Genomic DNA, 27,338 nt, shown 5'->3' with positions numbered 1-27,338 from the left:
AGAAAAGTTATTATCTCCCCCATGGAAACTTCCTACAAACATATATTGCAATTTTACACATATTTTACTGAATATGAAATGTTTTAATTCACATAATGTCTGATTCTTATAAATATAGAATACTTTTTTGAATTGCTATTAAATTGTCCAAACTAAGCTTTCATATAGTTTTTCTTTCTAAAAGTATTCTATCTATAATACTAAAATTACGAGGTCCAATTTGTCAGCCGTCATCACGTAAAAACGACAAATAAAAAAATTCAACTTTATATATAACTAATATAGTACAAAGGTGTAGATTAAAAATTACACCACTCCAGGCCCTTTTGTTTTCCACGTAATTAATATTGCCAATAATTAAAAAGTTCCGGGTCGAGTCCGATACAATAGTATATTCACCTGTTACCGATTACCTTATCTGTACGTTCCGCATCTGACAGGCACACCACCAAACGGTGTATTCAGGATTAATATGTTATATAGTATTACACGGGTCATAATCACAGGGTTGACACTACTTAATTGTCAAATTGAATTTGTTACCTATTGTAGTATTTTAATCAGTTAGACTTTCTAAGATAACAATACGAATACTAAAAATCTGGACTAAAATAAGGCGTATAGGTACAGTTTTCAATTTGTTAGCGGGCATGACGTAAAACAGCGAATCAAAGAATTCAACTTTATTTATGACTAATATAGGACAATGCTGTTGATTAAAAAGTACTCCATTCCAGGACCTTTTGTTTTCCAAATAATTAATATTATCAATAATTGATAAGTTCCAGTTCGACGGGTTCAAACAGAAAGATTTGAAAGCGGAGAAAACTGTGTATCTTATAATCGGCATGACTTTATCAAATGACAATACTAATACTAAAATAAGGCTTGCGCATAGTTATATACTTTAATTCAGTCACGGACCTGCGATATCACGGGTGTGTTCTAGTATTTATAAGAATCAGACATGTGAATTAAAACATTTTATATTCAGTAAAATATGTGTAAAATTGCAATATATGTTTGTAGGAAGTTTCCATGGGGGAGATAATAACTTTTCTTTCAAAAAGTCTTTATTCAAAAGAATAATATTTTAGGTTATCTCCCCTGAAAATTCATCAATAGCATATTGTTATTTCACATATATTTTACTGAATATATGATGTTTTATTTAAAATAATATCTGATTCTTATAAATATAGAATACTTTTAGAAAGAAAAACTATATGAAAGCTTAGTTTGGACAATTTAATAGCAATTCAAAATAAACAGTTCCCCATCAGCATGGAAATGAATATAATATAACTATACAAACTGATAAACTGATTTTGTCACAACATCATTAAAGTGGAGTTAAAGTCTTATAGGATTGTAAGTATGTTTTATTTTATCACCTTGCACTTTCATGATTTGGCTGTGGTTTTCTACAGCAGTTGGTTTAAATTTCTGACCAGTTGAACAATTTGATTTTAAAAAACAAATTGCACTTTGGTCAAAATTTTGAATGAGTTGCAATTAGTGGAGAGCAACACTAACAGTCAACTCACTGTAAATAGAAGACAACCATAAATATTGCAGTGTTTGATATGATGCTTTAACATGCAAATTAAGAAATATGGCAATATTTGTTATTCTGAGTTATCGAAAAAGTAGCTAAAGATGCAAATTTGATATAATTGAACTTTTTTCAAAATAGTAATTGAACATTTTCTAATTACAGGTCAAGAAGAAAGATATTCCGTAACAGATGATATCCAGATTTTGTAAGTTCCTGGATTTTTTGTTGAGTGTCTGACTTCTGTTGTGGAAAGCTCACCATAAGGATAATGATCTGCCGGTGGTGGCGTTAAATAAATTCCTAAATACTTAATATCTCAGAAGGTAGAAGACCTTGATCCTTCATACTATGTATACAGATGGTGTATGTTACAATATTTCCAATGTCAAATTTCCATTGTCCTTGACCTCATTTTCCTGGTTCAGTGACTAGATAAAAAACGATTTTTTAGTATTCTCTCTTATTATGAGTAATAGGATAAATATAGGTTATATTAGGTATGTGCGTAACTTGATAATGGTCCAACTTTCAATTGTCTTTTTCTAAAAAACAAGTAAACCAGTTGAAATCAAACATCAAAGATATTTTCTTTGCAATCATTAAAAAGTATTGTTGGGCAGCAATTGGGGGGATATCAAAAAAGTTATATTTGTTTTGTACACATTAGTTTTACTGATTGGTCCTAGACCTATATGTTGCTTATGCTGTTGAATTATTTTAGACCTGCTCTCTATGTGACTGGCACTTATCTTATCCTTTAAGTGTAATTTATAAGGTCTTTATAATATCATTTGAAAATTTGTAACTGTATGTTTTCTCTTTGAAGTATTGTTTTTAGACAAGATGACTTTATTTACAGGGGCAGAATAGACAAAAATGATGAAAAGAAAGTCTTTATAGTAGATTTTGGAATGAAGTTATGTATAGAAGGAAGCTGTATACTTAATGATACAATGTTCATTCAAGATATGGAACTTCCTATACCAATATGCAATGGAAATTTTACATGGCCTGGTTAGTATCATAGAAAATTAACTATGACTGTGTAGAGTATTTTGGGCATTTTCAGCATTGATTTTGACTTATATTGATGTGCTTGAGTTAATTATCAAAACCTACCATAAACAAAAATGACACCTCATCATTAGCACTAGGAACATTTGACTAATTTCTCTTGTAAAATATTCGTTTTTCATAAATCCTTTCATTTAGAAGTTTTCTTTTCATTGTCACAATTTTAGCTCACCTGGCCCCTGTCCATATATAGGTCCTTTGTAAATTAAAATTGATATTAAATTGCCATTTACTAATTACTGTGGAAAATGTGATTTATCAAGTTGAAGTAGTTGATCATATGATGGAAGTGTTTTATCAGTATCTCATGTTCCTCATAGGTGGATTCAGAAATAATAATAGATAGTCAGAAACTTAAATATGCATAAATGAACAGCAAGGCAAGATCTACATTTTAGACAATATTGAGGAAATTTTCTGATGACTTCTTATTTGAGTTATTGCTCTTAAATGACTATTTGTACCAATATTTTGCACTTTGTCTTTTATGATGATAAATATTATAGATAAATAGACAATTTATATCACAAAAATAATCTGCATGGCAAGATCCACAAGCAGGTCAAATTTTGCTTGTATATGTAGGACTCGGAACCGCGATGGTACTCCGAACTGCGATGGTCACGCTGAGGTGCAATGGTATACGCTGAAGTGCGATGGTTAACACGCTGAAGTGCGATGGTGACATTATGACGTTAACTTGTTGATATCTACGCTGAAGTGCGGTGGTGGTTACGCTGTAGTGCGATGGTCTTCCTGTCACATTGAGTAAAAAATAAATGTTTAATTACGAAAATGTAAAATGAAATTAAATGAATTAGATTTTACAAAAATAGCTGCTACAATGTAGCCTCGCGTTTGGAAGATCTTTTAATTTCCGTTCAAGTCAAACGAAAGATTTTAATTTTGATTTTTGTTAATGTAATTTTAAATTTGCCAATTTTCCGATTATCACGCAGGAATATAGAGTCAGATCTAAGATGCTCAAGGGTGAACTGAACAAAAAAAAATGAGCGTGTATGTCTATACGGTAACACTAAGCAGGGTTTATGTTATGACAAAACTTAGAAATTGATAACAACAATTATTCCTATTTATTATTTTAGGAAGTACACGTAGGGAGCAGTCAGGGTAATTTCGGCCTACTTTGTTTCAGGCAATAATCACTGTAACGGTAATAAAAAAGACTAGAGCGACGGTGGTTTTACAAATCAGGATTTATCTCGAGATTAAACAACATTAACAAAAACATTGCTAATACTCTCAATTATTTTTTTTTTTTTATTAAATTGTCCACATAAAATCACGTGAAGCTTTGTTACTTAATGATAATTTAACATCAATATTTAAAATTATATCAGTATACTTTATTTCAGTTGAATCATTATAGTGCGACATTATTCTGAACATAGGATAACCCATTCGCTGACCAAAATCATCTTTCAGCCCGTTGCTCCCCTTATTTTGCTGCCTGGCATGGTTAAAAATATTTTTGTAACATCGACATGTTATGCTCAAATCAGTTTGGGACTTAAATCGTTCGTTTTTTTTCTTTTTCCTTTCATTTCCTTTGTGAGCATGAAACCTTCATCTACAAAATCATATCATCCTGCTTGCAAATCAATGTTGTATTTTTAAAAACGTTGTATTATAAAACGTCACAATATTCGAACGTCAAGCCAAACCATCGCACTTCAGCGAAAGGACCATCGTACTTCGGCGTGGACCATCGCACTTCAGCGTGACCATCGCACTTCAGCGTCCCCATCGCACCTCCGAGTCCTACATATATATAGTAAGTAAATCGTCCTGAATATGCATGAAATATTTGCCACTGGATGCTAAGCAACCAACAAGCAATCAATATAGGAAGTAGATTGTCACTTTTCATAAGAAGGATTGCCCTTAAGGTAGATCATAAGTAAATATTTTTTGAGACAGAATTTTCTTATACTTAGCCAGAATGAAGATTTTAATATGCTCTTTTCAAAAATATAATAAAAAGGAGGGGTCACCGTGCTATTTTTCAAGCTATGAGTCGTTGAAAATTGCCTAAATTTGGTTAGATTGTTCATGAAAAAACACATTTGTGTGCATAAAAAAAAATCTATGAGATAGAATTTTGAAATAAATTGTGAAAAGATAGGTTTTGTAATATGTTTTAAGAAAATAAAAAGAAAAAATGGTGTCACCGAACTTGTTTTCTTGCTACAAGTAAAAAGAAAAAAAATCCCTATCTGTCCAGTATAATTTTTTAACTAAAAGAGTTATCTTCCCTTAAATGGCTCGTTTGAAAAAAATGATTCTAAAAGCAAGAAAAATGATACTTGTTTAAATATTAGGGATTATACAATAAATTGCCAAGTTTTCTTTATATTATTAAACAGTCTAACCATTAAATTGCCAATCTGTCATCAAATTTGCAGATTTAGGCAAATAACTAGACCGATTTTTTACTGTGATTGTTCAATCCAAGATGGCGGAATACCATGAATCTACCTTAAATTGGGATTTTTTTTTGTGTTTTAAGCAAAAACTTAAGAAGATGAAAGAAACTATCCAGACAAAATGATAAGCTATACAAGATCACCAAAAGAAAAGAAATTTTGTCATGAATTCCAATTGTCATTTGGATATATATTACCATTTTATGTACATATAATTGATTGTAATGATTACTGTTTGTTTGTTCTTTGTGTATGTGTTGATGACAATCCAGATTTTGGATTTTTATATCAATAAAATCTTAAATCTTTGGATATGATTAAATAATAATTTCTTCAATTTTCAGGAGGGGATTCAATTTCTGATATGGTGAATGCTGTTGGTGGAAAACTTACTAAAGGAGCATTTAATGTTATTTTAAGAAAGCTAGGAATTGAGGTGAGCATACTACATGATTGAAAACTTCAGTTTAACATACATTGAAATTGTAGGTCAAAGTTTAAAATGTTCATGACAATTGAAGTATGAGTATTGTGGAAACAAGCAGTTGTTTACTGGACAAATTAACATGCATAAGAACTGAAAAAAATGTGTTTGAGTTGGAGAAGTATTTGTTTTTTGTTTTTCATCTGAATGATGGCTATATTTCTTGTAGGATTCCTTTCGTAAAGGATTTTGGTCTATTTCAATTATCTGAACAAATCCTCTTTGTAGAATTTTTTTTTTTCAGATGGGGACTTGTGAACAAATATGATATTATTTGAGTTAAAGAGAAAGTACATTAGTTTCTTGTTTTTTAATATAAATCCTGTGATAATGGTTAAGTATCAGAAAAGTCAGAAATGGGAAAACACTTTCTTGGATTAAGCTCAAACTGTGTTTGATTTCTTATGAAATAGAAAGTCAATCAATTGAATTAATTAAGATATACTTTAATTATGAAAAATTGTGAAACTATACATATATGAAATATGAAATGTATGGTAAAAAACTATGTACACAATTTTAACTTTGATTTTAGGATATTTTTACAGACACCTGTCAACTATTGGAATCTGGAAAAGGTATGTAAAGTTTAGATTTAAGGGAAATGTTATACAAGTTAAAACTAAATGAAGGCATTCATATGTGGAGTTCAACAAAAGAGAGTTTAGAAAAGGGGGGAGAGGGGGCTGGGCTACTTAAAAAGTATTTACATCCATATGTTAGGGTATATCAAGTTTTGAATAGCTTACAGTCATATTATTTCAGTTGATAAATTATAGGTGCAGGTTTTACAGTTAGTTACAAAGGAGGCAGTTAACATACTTGTATTTATTTATTTATAGACTAGGTTAAAATTGCACTATGTCTTTTTCATACAATAACTTCTGAACTATTCAACTATTGGGTTAAAAATCATTATACTGTTGTTGCTGTTGATAAATTAATTAGAGGTCAAATTTAATTTTGGCAATTTTCATGTTTGTCGTTCTGGAGGTATGCATGGCCCTTGATAGATTGGGAAATAGTCATTAAATGTGTCTGAAATTGCCATCAAGATACTGAAAGTCAAGATACTGAATACTGTTTTGCTGTCAAATTTGACAGCTCATTTCTAGTAACGTAATTGAAGAGGATTTTTGTTTCATTTGCTGAATTCAATTGATTTTCCATACTCTAAGCCCCAATTCACATTTCTGGAAAAAATTCTTGAAGGTTCATGATATGTATTTAAGAGAGCAAACTATTTTGAGTTTTTGCACAGTTATGGTCCTTAGACGTATTTCCATGCAATACTACCAGAATGCTTGTTTATTTTTAAGATAGAAAATGAAATTTAAACCAGTAAATAAGACTTTACACATTTCAGAATCACCAAAAAATTCATAGTTTTTGAAAGTATGATGAATAAATACCCTTTGATTATACTACAAATGTAAGCACCTAAACATTTTTTTTTTATCTCTGTACAATATCCTCTTTAAAGGAATGCAGATTTGATAAGAGACTTTCATTTGTGGGTATACTGGACTGGTGTTCCCTTTAATTGGGATCTTATTACAAATATGACATAGGATTGTTATATGAATAACCTGAGGTTGCTTAAAAGATTCTAGTTTTCAGCCCTCAAGATTGACATTTGAAATCTAAGTATTATTGTACATTTGAAATCTAAATATAATTATTGTCTCACTTTCAATAGATGAAGAACAAAAGGAATTTATTGAGAGCTAGTTACTTCTTTCAACATATTTTCCTGTATATAAACTTTAAACTTTCCTATTGCATCTTGGAAGAAGACGTTATAAAATAAACACTTTAAATGATCAGCAAGGCAAGAATGTTACTCTTAATATGAGTGATTGCACTTAAAGGAGGATTTTTTTTACCCATTTGTGTCTTGTGTAAACTTAAAAGACAATATGATCTGCAATACAAGATCAACAAACAGATTTTTGTCATGAATTCCTCTAAAATGTCTACAATGTGGGAAAGTGTTGCATATGCACATAGACCAAGGCAAGTGATATTTGCTCTTTAGAGTCTCTAGATAGAAGAATCAAATACTTTTTGGTAATAGTATACATCTGTCTATCCACCCCTCATTACTGTGTAATTCTGCATTGATCAGTAACTAAGAAAAAATATAAATATTTCATTGCAGGGTGTACCAACACATTACAAATACCAAATTCATCGGGAGACAAAGTGAAATGTGAATTAACAGATAGTTGTTCAGGACTCAATTGCTGCTTAGGATTGAAATTCAAGCTTCCATTTAATGGAGATGATGTTGCATACAATATTCCATTTAGATTTAATTTAAGCACTTGTGATTTTAAAATTGAAATAAGTTTTGGAACATACTACCATAAGATGGTTCTACTAGAGTATGACTGGGGTAAGTTATGTCGTTTAATTAAAAGTATAAGATTCTATTATAATGTTTTCAAATAAATTGATATGGGTTATTCCATCTTCATACTCAAAGAATATGAAATCAAACAAGTTTAAGATTGGGACTATCAGATATGTTATATAGAGCTTACAAATCTTGGGACACAAAAACCAAACAAGGTAAGGCAGATAACATGTGTAAGTCCTTTGCCAACATCTTATTCCAATTGTTTGGCCAAATACATTGGTCCAATATCCAATACTTGTATATTTCAGAGTTATTGTAAAAAGTAATTTAGTGAGCAGGATATTTAATAAAATTGAACTTTATCATTAAATCCCTTCAAAATTAAGAGGCTAAGATTTAGAGGTACCTTATACTTTGAGGATATAGGAAATGGGATAATAGTTGGAGGGCTTATTAGTTAACAGTTTTACATTGAAACATATGAATAATGATTTAATACATTTGAAATGCCTTTAACACATTGAAACTGATCATCATACAAATATTTAATTTCAGTTCATTGATAGGGACATGTAAATCGTACTTTCTTTTCTGATTTCACATGATATTCATATATTATCTATTGAATATTTAAGTAGCTTTTTTACTAGCCTGACTAGTACACATTTTTGTTTAGTGGCCAGCTGTTTCTTGTCAAAATATGCATAACCTAGCTTTATTTTCAAATTTAGGTATAGAAAATAAGCTGGAAATTGGAAATGGGGATACTGCACCTGTGACCATTAGGTCAGTATGTTTCAAGTTATTTATAGCTATATATGACAAGGGATATGTATTGCAATGAATGCAGATTTTTTTGCTGATAAACAGAATAATTATACCCCACGCAACAAAGCTGCGGAGGGTATAATGTTTTTGACCCGTCCGTCCGTCAGTCCGTCCGTCAGTCCTTCCATCAGTCCTGTTTCTTGTCATCGCAACTCCTCTCAAACCACACAACAGAATTTCACGAAACCTTTTCAGATAATAAGGACATACTATGTAGTTGTGCATATCGACGGGAAATTGCGATTCAATTTTTTTTCTAGGAGTTACGCCTCTTTGAACTTATTCACTTTAATGTACTACTGCAACAGTTTGTCATCGCAACTCCTCTCAAACCACACAACAGAATTTCACGAAACCTTTTCAGATAATAAGGACATACTATGTAGTTGTGCATATCGACGGGAAATTGCGATTCAATTTTTTTTCTAGGAGTTACGCTCCTTTGAACTTATTTACTTTAATGTACTACTGCAACAGTTTGTCATCGCAACTCCTCTCAAACCACACAACAGAATTTCACGAAACCTTTTCAGATAATAAGGACATACTATGTAGTTGTCCATATCGACGGGAAATTGCGATTAAATTTTTTTTCTAGGAGTTACGCCCCTTTGAACTTATTTACTTTAATGTACTACTGCAACAGTTTGTCATCGCAACTCCTCTCAAAACCACACAACAGAATTTCACGACACTTTTTCAGATAATAAGGACATACAACCTAGATGTGCATATCCACAGGAAATTACGATTCAATTTTTTTTCTAGGAGTTATGCCCCTTTGAACTTATTTGCTTGAATGTACTTCTGCAACAGTTTGTCATCTCAACTCCTCTGAAAACACACAACAGAATTTCATGAAATTTTGTAGATAATAAGGACATACTATGTAGATGTGTATATTGACAGGAAATTATGATTCAGTATTTTTTCTTATACAATTTTTTTTTCTTATACTTATTTAATTTCTCCAATGACAATGTGGGGACGTGGGGTATGTGAGCGGGCTCACTAATGTTCTTTAATTATAAAATGAATTGCTTGTTCGTGGTCTCATTGTAGTATATGTGCTTTGGAATATGTAGTATATATAATAAATCTACAAATAAGATTTTTTTAAATTATCATCCTTGTTTTACATGGACAGGTTTATTTGTCATATAGTCAATTACTAGATTACTCAAATATGAGAAGAAAAAAAAGGTATGGTTCCATAATTTATTTTCTGAAAGAATGCTAAACAAATGAAATAAAATAAGATCTTAAGATCTTGTTCGTATTTTAATAATACTCAGAATATGTTTTTCCACTTTACCTACATTTTCCTACCAATCTATCATGATTTCAATGAAACTATAGTTTAGGCTTTTTATAATGTCTTTATTTATTATTGATATATTTAAAGATACAAAATAAATAAACTTGAAGCAAGAAGGGGATATATGGTAGATCTCAGGATAGATATATGTCTTCCAATGGATGGTCAAGTGTTTTGTATATCAGAAAATGGTCTTCAGATTTTAAACCAGCATGAAATTCCTATCTGCTCCAGAACTGTCACAGGCACAGGTATTAGCAGCTTTATGACAAGTTGATTAACATGGAAAAGGCTAAAAATTTAAATGTGGAACAACTAATATTAAAGAATTATTATAAATTTTTTATTTTTTTTAATGATGCAATATTTGAATACCGCAATAATATTCAGAAATCATGCTGTTGTTGACAAGTTCATCAGTGTTAAAGGTAAATTTCTGTTAAGTTTAAGGGTTACTGGATGAATTTTGTTTTATGCTGTATAATATAAGAATACACTTATTGTCTTTTATGAGGGTTATGTGTTGTGTTATTTACTTCAATAGAAAAAAAAATATATTCGCTGAGCCAAATGGTCCTGCTAGGTAAACCACGTTTTTTTTCAAAGTAAATAGCACAAAATATTTAAAAAAAAAAAGAGTTTATTTAATGTAATTTTTAAAATGATAAGAGCAATAAAAGTGATATTTTATGACTAAAAAGCCTGGTTAAGAAGTTCTTGAGGAGCTTTGAGTAATCAGCATGACTTCATCCCCAACAGTGACCCCCGAAAATTGAAAAAAAAAAAAATGAAAATATCAGCATGCAACAGTTAAAAATTGAAACAAAGTTCACAACAGAAATGGGTTATTACTCTAAGCTTAGTATAATGTTGACATAATTATTATATGCTAATGATATTGATAATACTTTATGTATTTATTAGATTTCTCTGTCAAGGATTGGTTAGATGAAGTGAACCTAGATATTAATCAAGGATTGAAAGATTTTGCTGTAATATTCATCCTTGACCAGTTACATCTAACTGATTTCTTCAGTGGTCCTAAGTGTGATGTTGAAAGAGCTCCTTATTCACCTAGTGTTCAGGGATGGAACAGTGGTATGTTTATAACCCATGACGGTGAAAATTTAATTTGTTTGCATTACCATTGAAATGCACAATGTGCATTGTTATCTTAAAGCCAAAGCTGAAGATAATATTATTATATATCATTTGAAATTTCAGCAAACCCTATTTCATCTAATTTTATGATAAATTGAAGTTTGAACTTGTTACTTTAGTTGACTAGTATACAATAGAAATCTGGTTTCTTAATCAACCTTTAGCACAACTTTTGTTTTTGAAATTATTTTCAGGTAATAAAACAGCAAATACAATCACTAAGCATGTGCACTCTTGTTTTATCATGTGAAGTTTATGCAATACTTGTAGTAAAACTTTATATGTAGGACTATGAGCATAAAATTAATGGTCATTTCAGGATGTGCACTATTGTTATACTATTGTAATATGCATGCATGAATTTGTGTTCATAAGGTTTAAGTCACTCATTCGTAAAAAGAAAAATGGTTTCATACCAAATTAAAAGGTTGAAACCATTTTCAGTTATATTCAAACACTTTCATTAATACAATAAAAAGAAATATGATGATTTCCACCCATATGTAATGGTTATGGAATTCCAAAATTGGCATCCACTAGTTTTGGGATTAAACTTTGTTTAGGCTCAATTTCAGTTGAAGTACCATTCACAGCACTGGATTTAAAAAAAAAGAAATTGTGATTTTAATGTTCCAAAATTTAGCTTAAAAGGAAATAAAACCATTTCCAAATATTCTTTTTTAATTTTAGGATGTCCGTTGAGTATGTTTAATCGTCCAGATTTGGAAGACCAAATAGCTTGCCACATTACAGAATCCTGCACTGGAATTGATTGCTGTGCAAATATTCCTTCTTTTGGACTGACAGTTAGGCCATTCTTTGTTCTGGATCCTTGTGGCTACAAGATAACATATGGAATCAATACACAAAATTTTACTAAATCGCTGGTTAACTACGAATGGGGTAGGTCATACAGGTTTAATTAAGATTGAAATATATTTATTACATATTTTTGAATATTTTTATGTCCCATTTATGGGCATTATGATTTCTAGTCTGTGTGTCTGTTCGTATGTTCTTCCTTCCTTCGTTCATTCTTTTGATTGTAGGTCTGTCCATTTGTCTGTCTGTCCTGATTCAGGTTAAAGTTTTTGGTCGAGTTAGATCTTGATGAAGTTGAAGTCCAATCAATCCGAAACTTAGTAAATGTGTTCCTTAAGATATGATCTTTCTAATTTTAATGCCAAATTAGGGTTTTTACCCCATTTTCACAGTCCACTGAACATAGGAAAATGGTAGTGCGGATGGGGCATCTGTGTACTAGGGACACATTCTTGTTTATGTTAAATCATAATGTCAGATTGAAACTAGAAAACCAAATGAACCTAGGATGAAGAAAAATTAATCAAAATTGCTAGCTTATCTTGTTTATACTAAAATGCTAAAATGTCCAGCAGCAACATTTGATCTCAAATGAGATAGAGATAGAAGAGAGTGTAAACATTGATTTTTATTTTTTTTTTGCTGAACAATTACAAAAATTGTATGCATCTTGTATTAAATTTTTATGAAGATAAATCAATTTTATAACTTATAGCCTTGACCTTGTGATTTACAAAGCCTTGATTCTATATTCATATTATTTTTTTTTATTTTGTAGGAAAGACGGAAAGAATATCCCTAGCACAAGATGTAGTTGTATTTGAGTAAGTGATGACAGTGTATATAATTAATATATAAAATAACTGATATTAGGTGTTTTTGACTTTATATAGATAATGATGTCATATAAAATTCATCTGATTTCAAGAAAAAAAATTTGAAAATGCAATGTTACATAGCTATATAAAGACACTTGTACTATTTTATGATATTGTTTGAATAACAGTTGATTTCTTTGAGATTCTGTAGTTATAATGTATAAGTAGAAGTGTTCTAACTACCTATTCTGTTTTAAATATCAGACCTTATTTTAAGCTGTAAAAGTTTGATTGTAACTGCTTCATTAATTAACCACATCTTATTTATAGGTTTTCTATGAAAAAGCCACCAAATTCAAAGAAATTTATTCTGGATGTTGCTGTAAAAGTCTGCTTATATGACAAAGATAACTGTGTCCCAGATATAAAAGTGTTTGATAAAACAGAGATTCCTCAAGTTATTTGTGACATTGAAACTGTTATTGATCTGAAAGGTATATGTTTACTACTTTATATGCATATAAATGAAGGAACAAATAGATAAATACATTAAAACCTGCCAGCTATGGGACCATAAAAAGGGGCCAGTTTATTCAGGTTGCCATTTTGACGGGAAGTTAATGACTTGGGACATCTGATATTCTATATAGATATAAGAAGATGTGGTATGAGTTTCAATGATACAACTCTCCATCCAAGTCACAATTTGTAAAATAATAACCATTTTAAGTCAAAGTACAGTCTTCAATATGGTACCTTGACTCACATCAAACAGCAAGCTATAAAGGGCCCCAAAAATGACTAGTGTAAAACCAATCAAACGGGGAAACCAACTGTCAAATCTATGTATTAATCCAGAAACAGTTATGAACCACATCAACAAACGATAACTACAAAACATCAGGTTCCTGACTTAGAACAGGTGCTCGCAAATGCAGCAAGTTAAAATGTTTTAATAGGTACCAACCTTCACCCTTACCAAAACAATAGTATAACATCACAACACAGAAAGACACATTATGAAATATCAATTGATATGGCTTAACTCAATGAAAAGACAAATTAACACAAGTGAATATACACTAAACAAATAAATTTAATCTATGACACAATGAAAGTACAAAATGAATAAGATAAGGGGTCAATAAATAAAGGCAACAGTAGTTTACCACTGTGAGATGTTAAATGATTTTAGAAAGTCTACCATAACCTGGAAAAATGGAGAATATGTCTTGTTGTAAATACAATGCAGACTTTTCTAATTCCTTAACATAGGACATGGTTGAACATTATTTGATATCAAGATTAAATGTCAGTATCAATGACTTTATAAATTGATTGTTTCTTTGTATTTCTAAGGCCTATTGTCTTATTTTTTAAATCAAAAAGATTGGTTTTCCGTCTTCAACAGTATTTTGAAAATTTTATAGATTTTTTATAATGAGTTTTAACAGTGCTTAAATATATGTTCTTTGTAATATTGTATTGGCAATCCTACCACATCTTCAATATTTCATATTTTAAAAAAAATTGAACATTCAAAATTTTAACTCCCTTGCATAAATTAAGGTTTTCACTATTTTGTTTTTTTGACATCCAGATTCTGGCTTTAAGAAAATAGGAATTTTATATGCAAATTAGTAGACATTGTTTTTGTCTTTTTCTAGATTTTTCATTAACCAATTGGGCAGACAATTTAGGAGTTGATATAGCTGGTCAGATGGAGCCAGCAATCATTAGGATTTTGCTACAACAGCTTGGATTGGACGCTCTGATAAAGTCTTCACCATGTAGTCATAGACATGATTTATATAATTCTTCTTCATCAGATGGGTGGGAAAATGGTATTCATTGTTATTGAAAGCATTGAAAATGTGTAACATAATAGATTTATTTAAATATTTTTTAACAGCCATGCTAGATCTATGTGACAAATCCAGATTTGAACATATGTCATGAAAATAATTAAGTGTTTCTATGACTTGCAAAAACTATCACCATTTAAATCATCAACAGCCAACTTTTGATGTTATTTGTTCTTAAATTAAGAAAAGGTTTGGTGAAAAAACTTCTTTATTTTAGATATACACTTGCCTACAGTTCCTTAAATTTACATTAAATCACCATTTATAAATTAATGTGGAAAATGTGATTTATCAAATTTAAGCAGTTGATAAGAATAATGAAAGTGATTTATCAGTGTCTTATGTAACCCATTGAATAAAATTTAAGATTTTGATAGAGTTGATTCCCACACTGCTATTATTCCCGTTCTTGCATTAGGCAAATGAGATTATTGATACATTACCAGTATGATGGACAGCTGCCAGGATTTTCTTACAATAACTCTCAAAGGTGTAAGTAGGAATTGGATTAAACTCTGGTATTGATGCCAAGATAATACTTTTCTGGTATTGAGGTCAAGATAACACTTTTCTGGTATTGAGGTCAAGATAATACTTTTCTGGTATTGAGGTCAAGATAATACTTTTCTGGTATTGAGGTCAAGATAATACTTTTCTGGTATTGAGGTCAAGATCTGGTATTGAGGTCAAGATAATACTTTTCTGGTATTGAGGTCAAGAATTTGTGTATTCAATCTAATACATATCTAACTGAAAGGGAAATAATGATTCATTTTTAGCAGCCAGTATAGTTCAATTTTGTCAAGTTTTGAATATCCCATTTTGTATTCTAACATCTGAGGTTTTGTTTGATGCATTTAACTAATAGGAAAAAGGTACTGCTTTACAACACCTTTCAAATATAAACATGTAGTAAAAGGGAAAACTATCATCCACAAATAAAGTGACTAGTAATAAGAATAAAAGTATAGTCAACAGTTTCATTAGAACATAATTTCTTACAGATTGTCCAGCCATCACAGGGTTACCAATATTGCCAGAGTCCCTTGTATGTTACGTGCCAGATTACTGTACAGGAATAGATTGTTGTTACAACTTTGACTACCTGGATTTGTCACTGAACATAAACCTTTCCATAGATACCTGTAATTACCAGATAAGAGGCAGAATAGAAACACTAGAGTTTGAAATAAGTTTCTTTGATTATACCTGGGGTAAGTCATGTGAATATATACAGTCAGGTGAGTTAGCATTATTTTCATTATCTGTTGACCAAAATATATCTTTGTTGATTTCAAAATAAAAATATCCACTTTGTAGTATCACCACTGGAGCTTCAGGAAAATCTTGTCCCATTCTTCAAACTTAAAGTTTCTTTCCTAAATTACCAAATTGTGGGACGGTTTATACTATGATTTTCTAAAAACTAAGGATTTTCTTATCCCAGGCATAGATTACCTTAGCCGTATTTGGGACAACTTTTTGGAATTTTGGATACTCAATGCTCTTCAACTTTGTAATTGTTTGGCTTTATAAATATTTTGATATGAGCATCACTGATGAGTCTTATGTAGACGAAACGCGCGTCTGGCGTACTAAATTATAATCCTGGTACCTTTGATAACTATTTACACCACTGGGTCAATGCCACTGCTGTTGGACGTTTCGTCCCCGAGGGTATCACCAGCCCAGTAGTCAACACTTCGGTGTTGACATGAATATCAATATTGTGGTTATTTTTATAAATTTCCTGTTAGCAAAACTATGATTTTTTCTTAAAACTAAGGATTTTCTTATCCCAGGCATAGATTACCTTAGCCGTATTTGGCATAACTTTTTGGAATTTTAGATACTCAATGCTCTTCAACTTTGTACTTGTTTGGCTTTATAAATATTTTGATATGAGCGTCACTGATGAGTCTTATGTAGACGAAACGCGTGTCTGGCGTACTAAATTATAACCCTGGTACCTTTGATAACTAATTATATTGAATTCACAGATACAAAGATTTTCTAGAACAGGGTTTACAACCCATGTTGACTATTCTAAAAACATATATTATCAAAAACTGGAAACTGGGCCAAAACCTACACAATTAATGAAGTTTTTATTTTTAATATTTTTTATTTTTTTTTAAAAAGGTGATGTCAAGGAAGAAAGGTTACAGGAAATATTCAGATTAAAGTAAGTCATAACTGTACATTTAAAGTCTTGCTCCTATAAATGTCCTCATGAGACAAGAAGTCTGACTAGTCGGAAAATATGTCTAACTGTAATTAACCCCTGCAGTGATATTACCTGCTTAATACCTTGCTTGAAGATATTAAATTAATCTGTTACTCTGTGATTGGTAAATTTGGATTCTTACATGTAAAGATTTCTAAAGCTGTATGCATGATTTATTCCTTCAACACATTTGACTGTTTTAGTAGAGAAAATTTCGTTTAAAAACAATGGCACAGAATCTGGGACTATTAGACTTAGTCGTTATGACAAATCATTTGACTCTGGTCATTTAAATCACTTGTGTTTACCATTAAATCTTTTCTGGCCAATATTAGCTAAGACTGTGCAGTCGGCAGGTTATTTAGGAGATAACTGTATTGTATTTTAACCTCCGACGGCATCAATTGGGGATTTGATGGTCGCAAATTAAGTTTACTGGCGACGTGTTAGCGGAGACAGTAAACTGGTATTTGCGACCATCAAATGCCCAATTGATGACGTCAGAGCTTAAAATACAATATTGTTATCTCCATTCTAATGAAACCGACAGAAAACAATGTTAAAACATGTATTTAAAATCTATCATATGCCGTCTGCGCTTGTGCGTACGTCCCATAGCATCAATTGTCAATTGATGCCATGTAAATAAGTGACGTTATCCAATCAAAATGAACGTTACAAATGTTGTTGCATTAGAATGTGAAATGTTGTCAGCCAAATCTAACATGTTATAAAACGAGGGATGTAGGTCAAGTTCTTTTTAGGAATTGATCAAGTGGTTTTAAATGATATACTGATTGATTAGATTTATTGGAATAAATATGTTTCCCAATGTTTATACAATACTTTTTTTCTGTGTTTTATTTTATTCCATTCTTTTTCCTCCAATAAATTATCAAATAACTTCATCATAGTTGCCAACGTCTGACAATGACTAATCATGTCATGACATGACAGGTCAAAAAGCGTGTGAAAACTCGTGACGTGGATGCAGACTTTTTAAATGTCCATTATGCAAATTTGTTAATATTAAAAAAAAAGAAATATTCTACTGTTTACCTTTTTTGCATTCAACAGTGGCCTGTTTTGCTGCTTTCAGAACAACACAACTAGGTCCATATTTCAAACACACTGCCAGTTTGGTTGCATTTTCATGATAACAAGGCACACAATTTATTATTGTTGAGTTCTGCAAGACTGTATTTTCAAATGTATGATCAGATTACTTGACATGAAACTATTATTTTTCACAGATTCAGAATACAGAAACTCTCAGACCAAAAGAAATACATAGTAGACTTGGAATTCAGTGTTTGTCTTGAGAAAAATGTGTGTAATCCAACACTGACATTGTTTAGAGATCAACTGATTCCTCAACCTTTGTGTTATCTGGATATGGGATTTAAGTCAGAAAGTATGCTTTTATGTTCAACTTTGTATAATGGATTTTCTATATCTTCCTGCTTTCAGTGCATATATACACTGTTGTTGTAGGGTGTTAATTGGTGAATTGAATTATAAGTTGAGAAAGGATCACATCCTATAGTTTGAACTAAAAGTATGTAGCAAATAAATCATTTTAACATTAACTTATACAATTACTTGTAAAATTTGATAACATACATATTTTTGAAAGAATGTTTTCTTTCAAAGAACAGAATATTTTGTGGCAAACTTTTTACTATTGCTATAAGGATAGTTCCTACTCATAAATGAGTAAAATTTTCTAAGACACAAACCCTGCTATTCATTCTACAGAAAGGATAATTTTCCTCAAAAGTCCAGCAGTGCTTATTTTTTTGTCAGGTATAACAAAAAGTTCAGTTGGACTTATGAGAAAATACCATCTGGCAAATAACCAAAGAATTTTAAACAGATATATCATATTCAGGAGGGGTATTTGCGAAAAATACCAGTCGAGAGAATGTTAAATTTCGCGAGCCGTAAGGTGAGGGAAATTCATTCTCAAGACTAGTATTTTTCGCAAATACCCCTCAAGAACATGCTATATCTGTTTAATTACACCTAATGTTAACTTTCAAAAATGCATTAATGATCACGTTACAAGCGTCCAGTCGTATAGAGTATTTTTTGGCAAAAACCACAGCAGAGAGGGTAAAAAAGGCATATCCTTTTTGCTTATACCCCAGCGGCGTTAAAAAATGAATGATATTCATTTGATAACAGTAAATTGGTGAAAAATACACTGGCTATCAACCAATCAAAACCAAGGATTCTTACATAAGGTGTAATTATATAAATATATTTTCAGACATGTCTTTGTTCAAATGGATGGAAGATAAAGGTTTTCACATTGGTAAAAGTTTAACAACAGGACTTTCAGATGAACTGATGGAATATTTTGGTATAAAGCCATTCCTTAATGAAGAACAATGTGACAGAAATGAAATACCATATAATGGTGCTGTTAATGGGTGGAATACTACAGGTAATTTATTAATCTAACAGTGGTTTATTGCAATGGTATAGCAAAATATTGTCGTATGAAATAGTGTCACCTCAGGAAAAAGTTTCAAGGTTATCTATCATCTATATCTAAGGTCTACAATAATATATCGTAGCCTATTTCTGAGGTCCATACAAGTATATATCAACTTAAACAAGAATATTAATCTGGGACTTCGTCCTCAGTTCATATATATAGCTTTCAAGATGTCTGATGATAAATCCTTTTATTATATACTTAGTAGTAAATACAGATAAATTGTATGTGTAATACAATCATTGGCAAGCGTGCTGTATCAGCCACCTGTGATGATATCGATATCAGCACGATTGCAAAAGCTTTATCACACCTTTAATCTGTATGACGTCACGTCATCGATTGCAGTCACTGTTGCAAAGGCTTTCAAATCCCTCTGCTCAAAGGATTATATTGGTGTCTCGGGTTGATACGGATGCTATATTGAAAAAGCCATATGATATTCTCTATTTATCAACCTTAAACAAGGGCAATTGAACTGTAAAATAGTTTTCCATGTGGATGATCAAGTCAAGTTGGCTGAATCGCAGCACCCTTGATGCTTTGCTAAGGAATTGCAAATGACAAATAATTTTAATGGTAACTTACTTGTTGTTTGTTTTTTTGAAATGTTGAGGATGAATACCACCAGACTTAGTTACTAGTAAAGTTTTAGGGTTGTGTCATCCCTTATATCCGTCCATCTATTTTTTCATGTCCAGATGTAATTACCCATAACTCAGAATTTTTCCTCCAACCACCTGTTTTTTTCTCTGTGGCTTCCCTTTTCCCACGTCAAGCCATTTATAATTTGCCTCTATTAGTTTTTCTGTTTGTTGATGTGTATTATTAGATCAAGTCTGAATTGAAGTTCATGAAATTTCTCACATGTAGAACGCTACTTGGGAGATTTGCATCCCACATGCTAATTAGAAGCTAGTTTGACTTACTACAATGTTTTCATATGTGATATTAGTCTCATGTGAGCACAGCTATATTATGGGAAACTGGATATTAATGTGAATGACACTTTACACAGTTCATGTGTACTACAGCATAAGGGAATATAATCATGGTCATTCATGTTAAAAGGAATATAATCCAATAAAAAATTGTGGGCAAGAGAGAGGGGTATTTTTTTGTTTGTTCTCTCACAATCCTATTTTTGTCTTGTTCTGGTAGTAAAAGGTGATTTTAAGCATGTTAAGACACTTTTAACTGCCATTGCACAATGCTTTGTTTGAAATCTGCCAAAATTATACTGAGATGCAACTTTGAGCCTATATAATACAGATTTTTTAAATGAGTTTATTGACTTGCTTGATCATGGTTTACTTGATATTCTTTTTCTTATTTAGCCATTTACTTTTACTTTTTTTAGCATGTCCACTGACTTTATCTTTACCTAAGATACATAGTACCATAAGCTGTGTTCTGTCATCCCAATGTACAGGAATTACTTGCTGTGTTGAGGTTGGAAAAATCAGGAAATCATTCACAGTATATGCAGATATTGATGGCTGTAATATGAAACTCTCTTTTGGGATTGAGAAAAGACATTATGAAATCCCACTAATTGATTACAAATGGGGTAAGTTATGGTCGATTGATATATCTTAGCTTTGATAACACATAATTTGACATATGTTTGCTTATAAAAAAAAATCAAGAATCTTATCATCATAAGAATACACATTAGCTTTGGATGAATGTGATGAATTTTGGCATTATGTTCTACCCCAAGAAGGAAACATATGTATAGGCTGATGTTTCATTGCACTACAAAAATAGTGATTTGTGCATTAAATTCTACAATTACATGCAAATAACTACCTAAAATTCAGAAAGGACAAGCTACGATAAGGCCTGTTTTTGGATGAACTTCAAAATTACTAATTTTCGTAACTGGGTGGGGTGAGGGTGGTTAACTTTCTGTTATTCAAATAAAGTAATTATTATTCATTTTGCAGGTGATTTTACAACAAATTTTTATTTTTTTAGTGCCTGCGCAGTGAACATGACCCAGATTTTTTTTATTCCAATGTCATGAGAGCTGTTTTTGCTGTCTAAATCGCCATAATTTTTTCCAGGTCACGTAGGCGCACGGTATTAAATTCTAAGAAACAATTGTCAAAAAACGTTATTTTACCTTCTTTTGATGTTTTTGATTGATGCCTTTTAACCCCCCTAATCTCACCCATTTTCTGAAATTAATGGTTTTGAAGTTCATCCAAACAAACTTCAAACCTAAGGGAATATTTTAACGTGATAAGTAGCTTTCCAAAACAAAATTTAGAAAATGAGAAAATAGGGGGGCCAAAAACAAGCCTTATCGTACCTTGTCCTTATTGCAAGGTTATTAGTATTGCGAAAAATGAGACAAACGCAACCATTTAAACTCGCATTTTTAAATATTTTATATGAATTACTGGAGATACTGGAAAGTAGATACTATTAAGTTGAATGCTTTTTTTGTCAAAGTAGTTCAGACACAGTGCATGTGCAATCCAAGTCCTTCAGCTTAATGAATTTACATTAATACCAATCCATTTTTAGACATATGTAAAAATGTTTATACAAAATCAAAAGTAGGTAGATGAAAGTAGTTTATAAAGTTTCAGTAATTAAGTTGAGAGATTGACTAAAATTTGTTATTGTCCTTTTTTATCTGAATTATATGTTACTCAATGTCTTAAGAACACTGATATCTATCTGCTTTAGTATATATGTAACAAAAAATAATGATTAACAGCAATATGTTCAATGTCTATTTATATAATTTTCACATTATGATTACATTTGTTTTTTACTTTAGGAACTGAAGAAACATTTAGTTTGCTGAATATTATTATATTGAGGTAAATTGAGAAAAAATTGCTATAATTAGATAAAGGATGTTTGCTACTCTTGTTTTTGATTATTTGTCAGATATTCAGAATTCTGTAATTTTATGAATGTAGCACCAAGAAAAATAATGCCCCCAAATCCCTTCTTTTCTTTTCATAATTTTATTATACATAGTCTTAAAAAGATATTTTTCATAGTTTTTGAAAGAAAAAAGGTTACAATGTATAATGTGTGAAAAAAATCTAATGAGAATCATTTCTGGCCAAATTTTCAATTAATTATATCTCAAAAACAAATTTCATTGAAATGTCATTTTTAAGCGGGGTTATCATCTGTGTCCATGGCCATATTCCTCATTTATTTTCTTCTTTTTAAGTTCCATTATTTATATATTATTAATATATAACATTCGTTTATTAAACTTTGTTATTTTTGGAAAGATTGAAAATAGTTTTAAATCTTTCTAAGGCACCAGTCTCCCTAACAATAAGTAGCACAGGATAGCTTCTAGATCTACAAAATGTATACACACTGGAATTTAGGGGGGGGGGGATATATATAACTCTCGTGTCTGTGTACATAACTGCATATGCATAAATGACTGTAAATGTTATGGTATATTTTTTTAGCAGTTCATTCATGCCATTAGAGTAATTATACTATTATAGCAGTATGATTGACAACAAACATGGATCACCACACAATCAGAGACAATTACACAAAAAAAAAGAAAAAACAGAATTTTCTATGCTTTGTTGCCCTTTAAACATGAAGTTTTACACCTGTGAATTATATATGGTTTTCATTTTGTTGAGTTTTTAAAATCTTTGTTTGACAACACCCAAGAATTAAAAAAAATAAATACCAGTATCAAAAAATTAAAAATGGTTGCACAGTAATGAACTAACTGTCTTTTAACTGTTTCAGGTTTTCTATCCATGATCTGCTTGGAGAAAAGAAATATCTGTTGAACTTGAAACTTAGTGTATGTTTAGAACCTGATGGTGCCTGTCTGATATCTTCAACAATTCTAGAAAACTTTAAACTGCCAAAACTAGAATGTGACTGGTCTGATGCAGGGTTCAAAATTCCAGGTAAACATTACATGTATATAAAAAAAAAAAGGTTATTGGATGAAAAAAAAACCCCAAATAATTCATTTAGGTTGCACTTTGTAAATACAGCTGTTTCTAAAACCACGCCTCTTTTTAGGGGATATATACTGTAAATTCAGAAATTATTGTGTGCATTTATTTTTGCGATTTTGTCATGCAATTTAGTATGAACGATCTTGAGAGAAGTCATGCTTAGTTCATTTAAAATATTACAAAATGCGAGTTTTAATCATTGCGTTTACAACTCTGTCGCATTATTCGCAATAATAAAACCTTGCAATAATTTCTGAATTTACAGTAATATTCATAGATAATAATTTGATTTGTTGACATATGTGTTCCAAGATATGATCTCTATGCTACATCTCATAGAGACATACCAGTATAAAAACATACTATTGCGGTGAAAAATGAATTCTGAAGTAGGCAAAAAGTAAAGATAGGGGTAGTACATAATTTTAGAATAAAACAAGTTCAGGGCATTTATATGTAGAAAATATGCCTTACAGTCCTATGTTTTGACCTTTGAATAAAATAGTAGTTCATATAATCTTTCCATTCTAGGATATGATTTTTTACGAAACTTCATAGTAAAAGTGTCAGTTTTAGACGCAAAGAGAGTTCCTATGGGAAATTGCATTGTATATATTTACAGAAATGCAACCTCTAGTCAGTTTATTTTAATGCATAGTAAATGTATTACACAGATATTGATAGTGCAGGTTTTGGTGTGCTATTTCGAAATATAAGTAAAATTGTTAGATTCTGTGGTAAAAAAAAAGAAAAAAGAAAAAAGAAGAAATTGATATTCCATAAGTTGCAGAATCAATTTTCCCCAATAACAGTATTTAAAAGGTATTAATTGTGACACTCTCTATTTTTTCTGATGGTATTAATTGTGCCAATAAAGTGAATCTAATTGCACTACATTTACCTGTATATTTTTTGATGCCCTATTTATGGGCATTATGTTTTTTTCTGGTCTGCGTCCGTTTGTTCGTCCGTTCATCTGTTCATTCGTTGGTCCCACTTTAGATTAAAGTTTTTGGTCGGGGTAGTTTTTGATGAAGTTGAAGTCCAATCAACTTGAAACTTAGTACACATGTTCCCTATGATGTGATCTTTCTAATTTTTATGCCAAATTAGAGATTTCCCCCCATTTCACGGTCCACTGAACATTGAAAATGATAGTGCGGATATGTCCGTGTACTGGAGGCACATTCTTGTTATGGTTATGCATGTGATGTATGTTAGATCATTAGAGCTGTGCAGTAGGTTGCCTTCTTAAAAAATAAATGAATTAGGATTGATGGTAAATGAAATATCAACAGTGAAATTTATAGGCAAAATATATGATTTTTATTCTGTAGACTTCTCATTGACAAAGTTTAAAGCTGATAACAGTATAACAGGAGAAGTAAAAGGTTTGGTGCTAATTAAACTAATTGAAGACCTAGGAATATCTACTTATCTTGAAGAAGACCAATGTGGTAGAACACTTCCACCATATCTGTCATCCACAGATGGCTGGACTAATGGTAAGTTTATTTACTTTGATATTATAATTACTACTCTAGAAAAATTTATTTGAAATTGTATGCCCACAACTGAAAGGATAGAGGAAAAATTCTTGTTTTTCTGCATGCCTAGTTAGTTCCTTTTTTTTACCAATAAACATCCTGCAAATTAACAGTTGAAATCTCTCTAGCATAACTTAGTATAGAATTTGTACATATTCATTTTGATTGATTACTTTTATTTATGGCCCCTTTACTATGAAAATATAGTGAATAGGACAGTTTTATTTAAGAACTAAAGCACTGGTCTTCGAAAACTAATCAGTCTTTAATTCTTCAATATTATTAAAAAAAAAAAAGATTCCTTATTTCAAATTTCAGTAAAAATGAGTATAATTCATTCGATTTTGAACTTGTTTTCAACAAACAGAAGTGCCATGCGGACACTTTCATCCAGGCATTAAAAGAAGAAAGATAACTCAAGTGTTTAATTTCCAATCTTTTGACACCCCTGCTTATAATTCATTGAGTATTTACAAGTCCAGTACAGTGTAACCTGCCATATATAAAACCTGAGTATTCCAACATCTTGCTTTAACCAACACATTTGCATGGTCCCAAAATATGCATATCCTTGCAGAAAAAAACTGAGTATTCTGACACCATGCTTGATCCAACATTTTTTTCTGGTCCCCAGTGTGTTGGATTACACAGGCTACACTGTATACCGTAAGTTTCAAACAGATGCCTGAATAATAACTTTTTATTTAGGTTTTTATTAACTTTGGTTTTGAGAAACAAAAAGAACAAAATGGAATATAACATTATGTTCTCATTGATTACAGATTGTAGTTCTGCCTCTATGCCAATCTTGCCACCATTATCTGGTCCTGTCTCCTGCCACCTGATGGATACCTGTACAGGGATACAGTGCTGTATTGATGTAGAACAACTGAGCAGGTCCATCAGTGTATATCTGATTCTGGATACATGTAGTTATAGTTTTGAAATTGGAATAGAGAAGCTCAACTTTAAAACATCTCTGTTGGAATTTTACTTTGACCAAAGGCAAAGCTTTCGTCTTTTTAATATCTTAAATATTGAGTAAGTATAAATGTTTTTATTACTATGCTGGTCCAGTATATTTTTAAAACAAAGCAAAAGAAAGTTTATATTATATCAATCATTTATGATAAATTTAACTAGATTATCTTTACACATGCATGCATATAGTCTTAGTACCCACAATTTAACTAAAAATATATGTTCCAGACCATACGAGTATTTGGACCATACACGTATGGTCATGACCATATACCTATACTCATATGGTCCGACCATACGCGTATGGTCGGACCATTTGAGTATATACTCATATGGTTATTGACGGGCCGGACCATATGAGTATTTTGACCATATAGGTTTTTTTCAAAATGTTTCAATAATACAATACTTTATCTAAAAAAATACAATGATGGTAACATGACAATGTATTAATTTAAAGGCTACATTGAAAATAAATATTGATGCCAAAGTTAATTTTCATCGCTTATTACATTCTTGCATGTAGGCTTATGGTGCCATTTACTTTCACATGGTAACAAAATTTTTTTCGCATTTGCACATTATCCTTTTCAGTTACACCCTTTGTTTGCAAGTGAAAAGATAGTCTTCTCTGCAGCTGCGTGCAGTGATGCCGGGGTTTTGGGTTATTCCTATGTGTCTGCGGTGTTTAGGAAGCTCTAGATTTCAAATATCGTAATATGACTATACAGTACATCATATTCACAAAAGAACTTAAATAAAATATGTTCCTTGCCAGTGACTTCTTGTGTAACAGTTTATTGAGAAATTTTTGGAAGTTATCTTTTCAAGACGACATATTGCTATTCACTCGTAATAGCAAATCGGTAATGGACATCGGGATAAAATGTGTTTATTATAGTTTTGACTAGGTAGTAAAATTAACTATGTGAAACTTCTTATTTTTTATTTAATTAATCTCTTTATTGTAATATGATAATAAAATTACCTATATGATAGCGTAATTTTAAGGAACGGTCATAAACCATATGAAGAGTTTAGAAATATTCAAAGTAAACTGTAACAGAGTGTTAATTACCCCAACCATACGCGTACGGTCGAACCATACGAGTATGGTCGGACCATATGAGTATATACCCATATGGTCATGACCATACGCGTATGATCCAAATACTTATATGGTCCGGAACATATATATGTATCATGGGGATTTCTAATGGAATTGTCCAATGAAAGAAGAAGTTGTCCATGATAAAAACTTTAAAATCTTTTAATCTTTCAAGCTTAAAGAACCTAATACCTATCTGAGACAATATTTTAGATGTTATAAAAAATGCAATTGCACAAGTATACTTGCCATTTATATTTA

General features: G+C 31.1%; 1 protein-coding gene across 1 annotated transcript in view; it reads left to right on the top strand.

Annotated features, from left to right (window-relative positions):
* Positions 1-1,615: 1,615 nt before the first annotated feature.
* The window catches only part of LOC139500302 (uncharacterized), a 120,368-nt gene continuing 94,645 nt past the window's right edge, over positions 1,616-27,338 (top strand). Inside the window, exons 1-22 of the mRNA XM_071289046.1 lie at positions 1,616-1,649; positions 1,721-1,763; positions 2,418-2,572; positions 5,424-5,515; positions 6,099-6,141; positions 7,725-7,961; positions 8,657-8,711; positions 10,159-10,322; positions 10,996-11,169; positions 11,923-12,135; positions 12,833-12,878; positions 13,203-13,366; positions 14,540-14,716; positions 15,742-15,951; positions 16,880-16,922; positions 18,218-18,378; positions 19,237-19,413; positions 20,828-21,037; positions 22,262-22,304; positions 23,221-23,387; positions 24,779-24,946; positions 25,771-26,029. Of these exons, the coding sequence (XP_071145147.1) occupies positions 1,616-1,649; positions 1,721-1,763; positions 2,418-2,572; positions 5,424-5,515; positions 6,099-6,141; positions 7,725-7,961; positions 8,657-8,711; positions 10,159-10,322; positions 10,996-11,169; positions 11,923-12,135; positions 12,833-12,878; positions 13,203-13,366; positions 14,540-14,716; positions 15,742-15,951; positions 16,880-16,922; positions 18,218-18,378; positions 19,237-19,413; positions 20,828-21,037; positions 22,262-22,304; positions 23,221-23,387; positions 24,779-24,946; positions 25,771-26,029 (3,035 nt within the window). The remainder of the gene's footprint in view (positions 1,650-1,720; positions 1,764-2,417; positions 2,573-5,423; positions 5,516-6,098; positions 6,142-7,724; positions 7,962-8,656; positions 8,712-10,158; positions 10,323-10,995; positions 11,170-11,922; positions 12,136-12,832; positions 12,879-13,202; positions 13,367-14,539; positions 14,717-15,741; positions 15,952-16,879; positions 16,923-18,217; positions 18,379-19,236; positions 19,414-20,827; positions 21,038-22,261; positions 22,305-23,220; positions 23,388-24,778; positions 24,947-25,770; positions 26,030-27,338) is intronic.

This window comes from Mytilus edulis, chromosome 13 (genome assembly GCF_963676685.1).
Source record: "Mytilus edulis chromosome 13, xbMytEdul2.2, whole genome shotgun sequence".
NCBI classification, from domain to species: domain Eukaryota; kingdom Metazoa; phylum Mollusca; class Bivalvia; order Mytilida; family Mytilidae; genus Mytilus; species Mytilus edulis.
This window is presented reverse-complemented; position numbering and strand designations above follow the sequence as displayed.